The 14,614-nt window shown below is 39.6% G+C and overlaps 1 protein-coding gene across 4 annotated transcripts in view; it reads right to left on the bottom strand.

Moving 5' to 3' along the window:
• Positions 1–3,629: 3,629 nt before the first annotated feature.
• FAM114A1 (family with sequence similarity 114 member A1) overlaps positions 3,630–14,614 on the bottom strand; it is a 30,448-nt gene continuing 19,463 nt past the window's right edge. For 2 of the 4 annotated variants that reach the window (XM_061379780.1, XM_061379782.1), the window contains 6 exons: positions 12,978–13,063; positions 11,659–11,826; positions 10,261–10,400; positions 8,941–9,013; positions 5,946–5,999; positions 3,630–4,358 (listed from right to left, as the gene is read on the bottom strand). In XM_061379780.1, the coding sequence (XP_061235764.1) occupies positions 4,257–4,358; positions 5,946–5,999; positions 8,941–9,013; positions 10,261–10,400; positions 11,659–11,826; positions 12,978–13,063 (623 nt within the window). In that variant the 3' untranslated portion in view covers positions 3,630–4,256. The remainder of the gene's footprint in view (positions 4,359–5,945; positions 6,000–8,940; positions 9,014–10,260; positions 10,401–11,658; positions 11,827–12,977; positions 13,064–14,614) is intronic. The other 2 variants (XM_061379781.1, XM_061379783.1) reach the window with 1 other exon arrangement.

Below are 14,614 nucleotides of genomic sequence, written 5' to 3'. Positions count from 1 at the left end.
GTCCTGTGACCCACTTCCTCCCACGTTAAGGTAATGTTAGCTGTTCAATATGGCATAAATACCAATGAATGTCAAGCTTTGTTTGCCTTTGCACCTGCCAAGGGGCTTTTTCTTATTTTTGTTCATGTTGCTGTAAGGTGTTTTTTTTACATTTTGTGCAAGTGGATTTGAAGTGTGCACCCCTTCTACTTACCCAGAAAGATATCTCAAATCTGTTCGATTACAGGGTGGCAGAAACCAGACTGTATGTAACAAACCTTACTTCGGGGATAGTGAAAATTCCATCTCTAAGTAACGAAGGAAAAGTCACAGTGTGTATGACAGCAGAACAGGAACCACAGTACCGTAAGACACACAGAGACCTTTCTGTCTTCTCTTATTTGGTGCAAAAAAGTCATCATGTGCAAAGCAGAAACATGGTTTCTCTCTCCTAAAAAAACAGCATAGTATTTCCTTGTTCTCCATTTCCTTTGTTCTTCAAAAGACAGGCCTGGCAGGCGGGGAGGGGGAGTTGCCCTTTATGTTAGGGATAGGCTAGAGAGTGTGGAACTCTGTTTGGGGACAGGTGAGCAGTTAACAGAGAGTTTGTGGGTCAGGGTTAAAGGGAGAACAGCGATGGGAGACATTCCTGTGGGGATCTGTTACAGACCGCCTGATCAAGAGGAATCTGCGGATGAAGCACTCTATAGGCAGATAGGAAAAGCCTCATGCTCACAGGCCCTCGTTCTCATGGGTGACTTCAACCACCCTGACATCTGTTGGAATGACGGTACGGCCCCGCACAAGCAATCCAGGAGGTTCCTCGATTGTGTGGAAGACAACTTCCTTCTGCAAGTAATAGAGGAGCTGACAAGGAGAGGTGCCATGCTTGACCTCGTGCTCACCAACAGGGAAGGGCTCGTTGGAAATGTGGCACTGCAGGGCAGCCTTGGATGCAGCGATCACGAGATGGTCAAATTTGAGATCCTCAGGACAGTGAGAAGAGCGTGCAGCAAGCTCACTGCCCTGGACTTCAAGAGAGCAGAATTTGGCCTCTTCAGGAACCTGCTTAGTAAGGTTCCATGGGCTATAGCCCTACCTAGAGGGCAGGGGGGCCCAAGACTCTTGGTTGATATTCAAGGATCACCTGCTGCAAGCTCAGGAGTGTTGCGTCCCAACTAGAAGGAAGTGCAGCAGGAGGGCCAGGAGACCTCCTTGGATGGATAAGGAGCTGCTGAGGAAAATTCAAATGAAAAAAGAGTCTTATAGAAAGTGGAAGCAAGGACAGGCGGCCTGGGAAGAATACAGGGATGTTGTCCGGGAAGCTAGGGACCAGGTTAGGAAAGCTAAGGCCCAGTTAGAATTAAACTTGGCTAGGGATATTAAGGATAACAGGAAGGGATTCTACAGGTACATAGCAAATAAAAAACAGATTAGGGAGAATGTAGGCCCCCTCAGGAAGCTCTCGGGTGAACTAGCTACACAGGATTTGGAGAAGGCTGAGGTTCTGAATGACTTCTTTGCCTCGGTCTTCACTGGCAAAGGCTCTGACCACACCACCCAAGTCTTGGAAGGCAGACGCAGGGGCTGTGAGAATGAAGACCTTGGGCCCACTGTAGGAGAGGAACTGGTTTGAGACCATCTTAAAAATCTGAACATGCACAAGTCCATGGGTCCTGATAAAATCCATCCACGGGTCCTGAAGGAGCTGGCGAATGAAGCTGCTAAGCCGCTGGTCATCATATTTGAAAAAGCATGGCAGTCAGGTGAAGTTCCCAACAACTGGAAAAAGGGAAATATAACCCCCATTTTCAAGAAGGGGAAAATGGATGACCCGGGGAATTATAGACCAGTCAGTCTCACCTCTGTGCCTGGCAAAATCTTGGAGCAGATTCTCCTGGAAGGCATGCTAAGGCACATGGAAAACAGCAAGGTGCTTGGTGACAGGCAGCATGGCTTCACTAAGGGGAAATCCTGCCTGACCAATTGGGTGGCCTGCTATGATGGGGCTACAGAACTGATGGACAGTGTGCCCTCAGTAAGTTTGCCAATGACACCAAGCTGTGTGGTTCGGTTGATACGCTGGAGGGAAGGAATGCCATCCAGAGGGACCTCAACATGCTTGTGAGGTGGGCTGATGCCAACCTCATGAAGTTTAACCATGCCAAATGCAAGGTCCTACACCTGGGTTGGAGCAATCCCAGGCACAGCTACAGGCTGGGCAGAGAAGAGATTCAGAGCAGCCCTGCGGAGAAGGACTTGGGGTGTTGGTCAATGAGAAAATGAACATGAGCTGGCTTCAGTGTGCGCTTGCAGCCCAGAAAGCCAACCGTATCATGGGCTGCATCAAAAGGAACGTGACCAGCAGGTCGAAGGAGGTGATCCTGCCCCTTTATTCTGCTCTCGTGAGACCTCACTTGGAGTATTGCGTACAGTTCTGGTGTCCTCAACATAAAAAGGACATGAAACAGTTGGAACAAGTCCAGGGAACGGCCACGAGGATGATCAGGGGACTGAAGCACCTCCCATATGAAGATAGGCTGAGAAAGTTGGGGCTGTTCAGCCTGGAGAAGAGAAGGCTGCGTGGAGACCTCATAGCAGCCTTCCAGTATCTGAAGGGGGCCTATAGCGATGCTGGGGAGGGACTCTTCATTAGGGACTGTAGTGATAGGACAAGGGGTAGGGTAACAGGTTCAAACTTAAACAGGGGAAGTTTAGATTGGATATAAGGAGGAAGTTCTTTACTGTTAGGGTGGTGAGGCACTGGAATGGGTTGCCCAGGGACGTTGTGAATGCTCCATCCCTGGCAGTGTTCAAGGTCAGGTTGGATGAAGCCTTGGGTGGTATGGTTTAGTGGGAGGTGACCCTGCCCATGGCAGCGGGGTTGGAACGAGGTGATCTTAAGGTCCTTTCCAACCCTAACTATTCTATGATTCTATTATTTCATTATTTTTATGATGTATGAACTTCTATAGTAAAAAATATTCAGATGTTGACTACAATTAAATAGCATTTAAATATAACCCGTGAGTGTATCAAGTGGAAAAAAATACAAAATAGCTGAAAGAATCGTAATAAACAATGACAATCCAGGAGAAGAGGCTACATAAAATACTGGGATGTTCTTCCTGTCTACGAGGTAAACTAACCTGAACAAATTCTGAGGTTCCTAGCTCAGGATTTTATGCTAAGGATATAGACAAATTATCACAGTTACTGGTGTTATCATGAAACATCATTCTTGCTGCTGATTTATGCTCTGTGTAACTACTGCCCCAGAGAAAAGCTGACTTATGACCTCCCCACCCAAAGCAATTCTCTCTTAACTTGTTTTCACAACTTCTCTTCTGTGCCTAAAACCTGTACAGCTGAATTGTTGGTATCAGTAACTCCATTTGATAAAAGGTTCACAACGTTTAAAACCTAAATTAAACCCCAAAGTGCTAACCTGGTGATGCATCTATCTGAGAGGAGATTATTTTGGGGATGTTTCAGTTGCCAAACAAAAGGAAAATTTTCTATCCCTTGCATATTAAAAATATTACTTCAGACTGCAATGTTGTTCAGCTGTTGGAATGAAGAAACAGACATAAACAAAAAGTTATGGGTCAGCAAATATAGAGCTTAGCACTCTTAACTGGGTCAGAACATTTCAGTATAATTCTTTATGCAGAGCCTCCATAATTTTCATTTAGCAAAGTTCATACCTATTACTGTACAACTCTTTCAATACAAAGTGCTATGTAGGTGGTACATATTATTATGATGTTACTGTTTGCTACTGTAAACAGTATTTAATGAGCACAGCACTAGATAATTTGTTTATGTTGCCTCAAATTAAATAATGAAACCAACTTTTGAAATACATATTTTTAACTGACAGGATGCAAACAACAGAAATGGTCATTTGGGCTGAAATGTTTTAAACAACTTTACATTCCAATTCACTTCATACATGAAACACGACTGAAACGGTCAACTTTTAGAAACTGTGTTTATATCAATGCTAATATCAATAAACTTCATTTTAAATTCCTGCAAAGGGTATACTCTAATGGAAAAGAAATTACTCACTTTACTAACTACTTCTGAAGTGTAAAAGTCTGATGAGTTTTAAAATGTTGTTCAATATTGTATGTGCAAAACTGCATTTAGAGTCTTCACAGGACTCGAAGCGGCCAGACATCTCTTGTACCATCTCTTCTACCTGAATACATTAAAAGACATCAGGTCTGCGGTTTCTGTTAAGCCCGATGGTGACAGCTGCTGGGAAACTGTCACTCCTGTGCTTTCAAACAGCTTGTCTGGATATGGGAAATTTGCAGAACTGGAAGCAATAGCTGGAAAGCATCCTGAATATAAGTAGTACTGTTGCAACCCTAATGGGGAGAGAAAACGTGGTTCATCAGTAGAGCTGTCATGTACTTCAGGAATCACGTTTTAAATTACATTATTTTTTGTTTTACATCAGCATCATGCTACATTAGCATATGGATTCACACAAGATTTTAGACTCTGCAGGTAACAAAAATGATAAACTACAACAATTTACAGCTAAAAAGGACAGCCTGAATCACTACATAAAAATCTGATTTCCCCTCAGTCAAACTCTTGGACAGTTTTGTTTGCAATGTGAGTAGAATAAAATGCCAGTGTTCAGAAGTAGATTTGTTTTTTTAAATACAAACCAGTTAGTCTCTCCATCAGCAGAACTAAGTTTGAATTTGCCGTAGGTGGAAGAAGAAATACTAAAATTAAGTTTGAATTATTGTACTGGTTTTAACACACAGTGCTATTTTTGGCATTTCTACTACTGAACATAGCAGTTTAGCAGTTTGTATTTTCCCATGACCCTAGGCTGTACTTATATGTATTTGTATACAAATACAAGATGTATGAAGTACAAAACATCATATCCCACAATTCTGGACACTCCCAAATTTTGCAGTTCCTGAGGCATGGAAAAATATGTCAGCTGCAACAGCAAATTTACCCCGTAACAAGAAGAACCACATAGTAATCTTTGCTACAGCTCTATTCAACTTTCCATGTTTTTTCTTAAAGGTAGTGTTAATTCAATGCAAAATCGCTTATTGTAAAATAATCTTTTCCTCATTGTTAAGGGAACACAGCTATTAGATACAGAATGACAATCTGTAGTCACTGCTTCATGTTTATTTATGTTTGAAGAGAAGTGTGATCTAATTAGCAGAGTTAAAAGAATTTGCGCTGCAGATAATATACGTTTTAGTACTTCATAAGCATATTACTCTCTCTTGACCTCTCTTCTCAGTAAAACTGAGGCACATTTTACTCACTGTGCTTTTCTGATGTGTCTAATAGAAGAGGTCACTCATAGGTCATGGCATCTAATAAACTAAATCACTCATGAACACTGTGGTGGTGTCTGACACATGGTTATCCCTGTGCTGACCAAAGCCTGCTCTGCTGCTAGATTGTGACTCTGTAGAAATCTAAATACCTGTGGATGGGAAGCACTGTAGCACACCTGCAATACAAATTTTAAACAAAAGAATAGCCTGAAACTATCTGTGAATCAGAAATACTTTGCAATACTTGAAGTAGTTAATAGAACAGTAAGAACACGCTTATTCCAGACAACTTGTGAATAGGCCAGAAAAGGGCTAAAGAGCACATCACAAAGTATCTGCTGAGCTGTGACAGCAGCAGAATTTCAGAGCAGGCCAGTCTCACTTCAGTCATACAGTTCTTTAGGATCCTCACTAAAATGATGTTCCTAAATGAAATATCTCCAATATTACTACTATAGCATCTGTGGGAGAAGCTAAACACAAAATCAAGAGATGTATGAGCTAGCACTGAACAGCCAGAATTATATTGTTATTACTGTTTATATAGTTCTTTCTTCAGATACAAATATGACTGTTTCATTTCAAAATCGTTTTACTAGAACATCTCCCAACATGAAATAAGTGAAGGCTTACCTCTAATAGCACACTGTTGATGATGGGGTTAAGAACCTCTGCCTTCATACTATTCTGTAAACCAGAAAATAGAATGAAATGCCAGGACATGAAATACATTTAACAGAAATATACTGATATCTGAGAAGTGGTTTTATGAATTCTATAAAGGTCTTGCTTCACCTTGATTCTTATTCATGCTGTTTATCATCGTACTCCTGATAACCACATCTACATTCACACACAGTTCAGTAGACCCTGCATCTTTCTATCACTGAGTACAAGGAACTAAAACAGGCTGAGGGGGTTCCTTCCTTACTAATTCATGGAGTTTGAAATTGCCTGGTTTCCTATGGATATGAGATTTATGTGAGATTATCTGTCCATGTGTCTGTCAGTGCCCTTTTCAACTCTCCCAATGTTTTTTAATTTTCAAGGAAACAAGAAGGAAAAACACAGGTCAGGAGGAAAATGAAGTTTTTAGGAGTTTCAAAAATATCTGTGGTTAGGAGGAAATGAAAGGCCAAGAGCAGCTCCCTTACAGGAGGAAAAACAGGTGGAACTCAGATCCCCAAACTGGAAGCAGTGTATATTGAGCTGGACAATGCAGGCTGGACAGTAAACATAGCATTTTTCTCCACTACCAGATAGGAGTAACAGTGGGTACACAGAATCACAGAATGTCTGGGGCTGGAAGGGACCTCTGGAGATTGTCTAGTCCAACCCCCTGCTAAAGCAGATTACACAGGATCTCGTTCAGGAGGGATCTGAATATCTACAGAGGACACTCTACAAGCTCTCAGGGCAGCCTGTTCCAGTGCTAATGCCACCCTCCACATAAAGAAGGGTTTCCTTATATTCAGATGGAACTTCCTGTGTTTCAGGTTGTACCTGTTGCCCCTTATCCTGTTGCTGGGAACCATAGAATAGTCTGGCCCCATCCTCTTGACACCTGCCTGTAAGGTATGTACAATGCATGTAGAATGAGCAGTAAGACTATTAGAGGCTAGGAAACCAGGATTCATCAACTTCTCAGCTTTTTAAAATGGCAAAAGTTTGTTCCTTTCTTTATTTCCACTGGGTTTTTTTAAGAAAGACAGTAACCTCCAGCTCCAGCAAAATCTGCTTTCTTTCAATACCAAACAGTGGGCTTTATTATAGCAAAGGAAACACAATACTAATTAATTTAACTGAAGGATTTCCTTACAACCTTGTAGGTTTCATATTACAGATTTAAAGAAACATGAAATACCTTAATTTTAGCTTGGAGAAAGATTGCAGAATCAAAGGGAAGATAGTTAGAGAAAAGAGCAACTCTACTGTAAGTTATTAGAAAATCCATTATGAAGTGCACTGTTTACATGATTGTCAATAAACTGAAACAGAGAGCAGCATCAATTAAATACTATTGATTGTATGAATCAGTAAGTTGAAGTTTGAAAGAAATCTTGCATAGCAAGCAAAGCTGTTATTTCTTACTTCTGTGTTACTACTCACTCTGCAATATTGCCAACATTATAGATTATGTGTACAACCACCACTACAGCTACTGCCTCTATTACACAGCCATAAGGATGGCATTATGTTTGAAAAAAATTGTACTTTCCATTCTAAGCCATTTCTCAGTTTCCCACAAGTCACTGCACTTTGTAGAGTACTGGAATGTGTTTGCAAACCTGGGTGCTGTTGGCAGGCTAAGGAGGAAATCGAAACCTTGGGACATGAAGGAAGATGTGGGTTTTCTACAGTCCTACAGTGTGACAGGTGCTCTTTGCTTTCCTACTGATCCTGATGAACAGAAGGTCCACATCTTTCTCCAAGAGCTTACAGGGATGGGACAGCACATGAAGATCATCAGACTGTCCTTCTAGAAATATCTTCTAGAGAGTATTTTAGCAGTGGAAAATGTCTTTGTGCTCAATCTTTTTTGTGTCCACACAAATATCCACAAAATCTGGTCCTAAAACTGAAAATTCAGTACAGAGTTGACAAGAACAAACCCCAATGCAATGCTAGCAAAAGCTTTAATATTTCATGAGCAAGTTATTTTTATGTCTGTGCATGTACTTATTGCAACTGTCACACAAAGATACGCTAAAATACAATCCTAAAATGCAAAATAAGCAGTTTCTTCCAGAGTAATGGGAAGGAATGTAAATTATTCAGAATAAAAACAACCCAATAAATCATATTCTCCACAAATAACTCAGAAAAAAATTGCTCAGAGATGTGCTGGAAGACTTTATGGGAGAATTGGGAAAATTTCCTTTGATGTACTTTCACATTTTCATGGAGTAATCAGAAGAGCCAGAGTTTGTTTTTCTCTGATGTTTACAGAACAATTTCAGCAACAGCACAGTTTTTCCCTCTGGATCCTTTTGTAATAGTCAGATATCTGTCACTCATCTTTGAAATGTCTTGAAAGGCAGGATACTATTTCTAGCAAAGCTGTTCACAGATAAATGGATGTTCCTAAATGACGTATCTTGATATACAAGATGGAGTGGTTTGGTTTTGGTTTTGGTTTTGTTTTTTTAAGATGGGCAACCAAAGAGATTTTCTAATCTCTTAAACCATTTGAAAACAAAGTGGCCCTAGTACAGGGGAATTAGCAAAGGCTAATGAAGCCATCTTAAGGTGCTGGAATCTGTCAATGACTTACACAAATGTATTCAAAAGGGACAGACTGAGTAGGAGAAGAAAATACCATCAGGCTTGTGGGAATTCAAATGTGGGGCCCTTCCAGTACAAGAAGGTAAGAGTTTCTGAGTGGTAACAGGGAAAAATTAGAGAGCTTTTAGAAGGCAGGGGACACACTGCAGTCTATTGAGGCTTATAAACTCTCTGCAACTGGGAATTTGCTGTAAAAATGCTCTGTGTTCTTGATCTGAGGAAAGAAGTGCCCATTTTGCTGGTGCCTCAGGTAAAGCCACCAGACCCAGGTAACAATTTCTGTTTCAGGAAGTGAACTATGCTAAAAAAAAACAAATGCTACAAAAAATTGCTTTTATCTTACCCCAGCTGCTGTTACAGAATCGGAAAATTTCTTGGATAAAGATGAAACTTCATTGCACATGGCATTTGTTAAGCTGGTTTAAAAAAGAGAGACAAATATAAAAATACATCCTTGTCCAGTTAATGGCTAAAACCCCTATGACTGTCCTAGGCACACACTTCATCTTAGAAACCAAGAATGTTAGGGCAGTGTTGCTTCCAGTAAGTTTTTAAATATTTTGGGGTAGACTTTGTCATGATACAGTTTTTATATTCCTCCGCTGAAAAATCCATGGCTGACTACAGCAGCAAACTGATGTCATGTTGGCTCAAACGCTGGTCTTTTCTGGTAGGGCAATGTTTCCATTTGTTAAAGTCCAAACTTCTAGTTTAACTACTGTTTTCCTGATGATTGCAGCAATACAACTCCTACAAATTCTACTGGAAATAAATCAAACTTTAATGAGAGCAGTGAGAAGTTTCCTATCTAAGCAATAAAATATCTACTCTAAATGTACTAAAAAGGAAGTACCCTTGTGGTTAAAACATAAGCAAACAAGGAGATCTAGTTCTATTCCTAGACCTTTCAGTATTTTGTTAAACAGTCACAAAATGCATCACCTAGAACCTCATCCTGCAAAGCGCACCATACCTTATCTCTAATTTGGAAAAATACTTGCTCAAGTACATTGTTTTAGACTGAAGTGTTTCTTATGGCCTTTGCTATTGTTACTAGCATTCCTGACGATAAACACTTAAATAATTTACTTACTTAAAGTAAATTATTAAACTCAAGTGCTTACCACACCTTAATATCAACACCCACTGAAATCAGTAGAATTGATTACTACAGAGAGCTTGAGATCTGAATTTTGAGTCCCACTAGATAAATTGGCTTCTTCGATTTATGTATGTTTTGTCATGGTTTACTGCAAAGTTGCTGACAAACGTGGTCTTGATTAGAGCTGCAGACTGACTTTTCTGTATTTTTTGGCAGATAAACTGTAGATAATGAAACTCTTATTGGCAAATAAGATGACTACATTGTACACTCTAAAAGCAAACTGTATGCATAGGAAATGCAACCCAAATTAGCACGTACTTTCATTTGCTGGAGCAGAAACGACTTTCAGACTGTGAACAAGGCATGTTTTTGTAAACGTACATATGTTGCCCACATCAGAAAATGACAGGTAGCTTACATAACTTGATTACATGAGAAAATGTACCACCAGGACCCCTAAACCTAGTGCTGTTTGTTGATCCATGAACTTAGTGTGCCTCAGGTGCCAGAAACTGAACAGACCTTCATGAGTTTCAAGCAAATGTTTGTATTACTCACTTTGTCAGTACTTTTGCTTGATCTTGAGCTGTTTTTTCCACTTCCTGCCCATGCAGAATTAATTCTGCTACTTTATGAAGCTGTTCAATGCAACGAGCAGTTACCTCAGCCAGACTTTCAATGGACAGCATGTAGATTTCCTTAAATTAAACCAGGAAATAACACAATCGGTAATAACAACACTGATAATTATATTTATAGGCATATATATAGGAAAGAATCTGAAACATTGGAGCCCTCCCTGCTCCAATGGGAAATGCTGCCACAAACACAGTGAAGTAATATCAGCTATAATGTCATCCTCACAAAAAATACTGGAAAATTAAATATTCACACATTATAAAACACAGACCTTATCCTCATCCTGAAAAACTAATAAGAACAAGTGTACTGTTTATTTGTATGGAAACTAGGTCAGGGTCTCAGATTTTCTAACATAGCACTTTTAAACTTAGTCCTAACAAATACAAAGATTCCTTAAGTCTAGAATAAGTCATAATTAATTTCATCTGTAGTGAAAAGTACTGAGTCATCCCTCATATCACTCTCCAGAGTAGAAATAGGTAATATTCCCAGTAAGAAAGTGGCTTTTTTCCTCAATGATGAAAATTCTACCCAGCACTATGGCACTACACCTTTCACAAGACGATGCCAGCTGGAAATTTGCAATCACTTAAAAATCAGTAATATATGCAAGTGTAACTCTGCCTCCTTCTTTGGGCCTTTTTGTAAGAAAACGTAAGAGATAATTTCTTTATTAGAATTAATTAAAAAAAATCTTGACAAAGATTCCAACCACATTTAATATTGCTGTAACTTGGTGTAAAATATTCAATCAAAATCAACCTTATCAACAAGAGGGGTTACCTAAATGGACACAATGCTTTTAGCCTTAAGGGTTATCTTTCCTAAAGAGAATGAATACTTGTGAGTTGCCTAAGGAATATTTCTGGTTTGTCTGTTTGTTATTTAAACTGCTCAAGAGTTTAAATAGGTGGAGAACTTCTTCCATGCACTGTCACTGGGACAAAGAGATGCCAAGAATGCAATATGCTATCATCGTTACGCCACAGAATCTCTCAGCTTGCTGTGCTGCATGTTGTGCATACACATGCATACACATAAAAGCACAGATATGAAAAAATAAAACCAATGCATGAAGCAGAGGACGTGCTACTTTGATGTTTTCTTACAGGAACAGACTAACAGTAGAAATACTAATGTAAGTTAGTTTCCTATTGGGTTTACAGTGAGTAGTTAGATGTTAGTATTTCTTAATACTTCCATGAGCTTAAAAAATAAGGACAATGCATAACACTGACACACAAAGATAAAAAAATAATCTTATCAAAGTATAACAATTTTTTAAATGAAACTTATCCTCTAAAAGCTAATTACCTCCACAGTTTTGTTTTTATTTATTTCTGGTTTATCACTGTCAGTTTTTTCTTCTTTTTCAGCGCTTTCTTCACCAGGTTCTCCAGGTTTTGCTTTTACCTTCTCTTCTATATCTACTGGTGTGGAAAAAGTGGCTCCTTCTAGCCACTCATGAGCTTTTTTCCTAGCCTGCCAAACAAAGAACCCAACCCCAAAGTTCAGTTCAAATACGGAATATCAAATTATGGTCCTGAGCATTAATTTACAATATATTTAATACTTCCTTTTTACATTTAGAAGTTTAAACATATCAAGCCTCTGTGTGGAATTCAGTTAAGTGTATATTTAAGAAACTGGGGGGAGAAGCATTCCTGGCTGTTTAAAGATGGATCAGTCAGGGATAAGTCCTCTACAGGTAGGATACTCCTAACCAGCACATAGAGCTGGCATTAAAACAAAGTTACTAATATTTCAGCTTTAGGAGGCATCTTTCAAAGGAATTTACATAAGTATAATTTTCCAAAATAATGAAAATAAGGTGGTGGTATAAAAAAAGAAAAAAAAAAAGGTACTGGAGAGGTAAGAGAGATGTACTAAATTCTTAAAGGAAAAAGAAGTAGAAAACCACTGTATCTTCAGCTGCCTTGCCAGGCACGAAAGTAGATCAAAGTGGAAAAGCCTTGAAGTTCTACACAACTTCAGGCTACTGTTAAGGTTAGTAAGATATTTATGATGTCTCTTTTTTAACATGAAGTTAAATTAAAATATGTTATGCCTTAAGCCTAAGCTAGTTATCCAAAGTCTATATATGCAGCTAGAGAGATAAAGATTCATCTGAGCCTAAGATAAGCAGGTGAATCACCTTTAGAAGGGCCTGATAGTACAAATGTGACTAGAGATGTGACTAGCTTCTAGCACTTTTAGATGATTTAAGCTAGATGGGATAAAGCCAAGACTTCGCTTCCGGCTAAGAAGGCTGGAGAAGTCCCTCAGAAGAATAAACACGATGAGCAAGAAAAATAATTGTGAACCTGACCTTTTTTCCCAGTATGCAAGACCAAATCTGCTGTGCTCATGAATTCTGTTCTGCTGAGACATCCCTAGGTCAAGGCTTTCTAAACAGGGCCTGTTGTGCTAGCTAGTCACTGTGACTGTATTGCCTTACTAATCTCTCTTCTCCTCAGAAAGCTTTTCTGTATTCATCATTTTAGTCCCACCCTCCTGTACTTTTCTTTCTAAACTGTCTGCAGTGAGCTAGGTACTGCTCTGTGTCAGATTTGAGAACAAAGCCTTCTCTTTTTGTTGAAGAAACAGAGGCAGCTCACTTAACAGGTGCTAACCTTATTTAGTTTGTCAGGAGTAGCAGCAACATGCAATTCAAAGAGCAGTTCAGTGAGCATGCTGACAAACTCTTCTCCCATATCTGCTGCAAGAAAAAACAAGACAATTTCTGTTAGGGTGTTATCACTATAATATCTTACGCGATCAAATACATTGGGTCAAATAGTTTCCCCAGGCACTCTGGCACTTGAAAAACATTGACTGTGGTGAAAGAAAGGGATGGGTGGGTGTGTGCGTGCATATGCTCAAACAAAGAAAAGAACAAGCAAGAGAGATACCTGCAAAACCTGATATGCTAGCCTGGGTCTTCCATTACTCTTTCTACCCCATTCTAAATTCCACTAAGTTTCACAAAAACAGGTAAGAGGAGAAGAAGCTGTATGATCCCTAGTTATCTGACAATATATGACTGTCCTGGGTTCAGCAGTAGCAGTCATTTTTCTCCTTGGTAGCTGGTGCAGTGCTGTGTTTTGACTTTTGGGCTGGGAACAGAACTGATAACAATGATGTTTTGGTTTGGCCAAGGACTTTGTGAGCCTCATGCTCTGCCAGGGAGGAGGGGAAGCCGGGAGGAAGCAGAGACAGGACACCTGACCCAAACTAACTAAAGAGGTATTCCATGCCACAGCACATCATGCCCAGGATGTAACTGAGAGTTACCCGGAAGGGCTAGGGGACTGCACGGTTGGAGGAAGTATTGGTCGGTGCTTGGTTGGGCTGGTGGGGGCGAGTTATTGGTCGGCTGGTGATGAGGTGTTGTATTCTCTTCCCTTGTTATTTCCTTTATCATTATTATTATTGGTGGTAGCAGTAGTGATCTGTGTTATACCTTAGTTACTAAACTGTTCTTATCTCAACCCGTGGGAGTTGCATTCTTTTTGATTCTCCTCTCCGTCCCTCCAGGAGTAGGGGGAGAGCAAGGAGGGGAGTGAGTGAAAGAGCTGTCTGGCTGGGTTTAAACCACAACAATGACCGACAAAATAACTGAAGATACTAACCTATTCTTTCAAACCAAGGAATAAAAACTGCAGCAGAGCCAGATACAAGTTTCAGAGGAAACATACTAGAAAACACTTTCCCTATTGCTCTGTCTGCAAACCACACATAGAGATGTCTTTTCTTTCTATTTTAAGATTGAGATTTGCTTCAATGAAGAATGTTTTCTCTTCTGCTTTAGAGTAATGAGCCTTAAAGTATCTGCAGTTTTATTTCACAAGATTTTTGAGCAAAGATAAATATCATTAGTATTTGAATGTCATCATTATTATATATATCCCTTTGACTACTTAGAGTTGCTTTATTTTAACACACTCAAAGTTCCTAAAAGTTGGGATTTTAGTTGGTTCTGTTCACCTGCACTTACGGAGTTTGGATTCTTAATTAACATTTCCTGAAGGAATATATAAAATCCATTTTTTTTTAGCCTGAGGACGCTAAAAGGTCAAAGTCCCCATACAGAGCCTGGTAAAAGTCTAGCTATTTCAAAAATTAATTTAAATGTCTTGCAATATTCTGACTATTTTTTGTTGATTTATTAGGTAGGGCCAGTTTTTCCAACTGGCATGCAAATTTGATTTGATTTATGCAAATCATCAGTACTGGGCTTAAAAGTGGAAGGCCATTACTCTCCAAGGAG

The sequence above is a fragment of the Neopsephotus bourkii genome, unplaced genomic scaffold (assembly GCF_033783945.1).
Source record: "Neopsephotus bourkii isolate Nb327-2 ecotype Australia unplaced genomic scaffold, CSIRO-AGI_Nbou_v1 NB_1780, whole genome shotgun sequence".
In the NCBI taxonomy this organism is placed as follows: Eukaryota; Metazoa; Chordata; class Aves; order Psittaciformes; family Psittacidae; genus Neopsephotus; species Neopsephotus bourkii.
The sequence above is the reverse complement of the archived record's forward strand: the minus strand, read 5'-3'. Positions and strand labels throughout refer to the sequence as shown.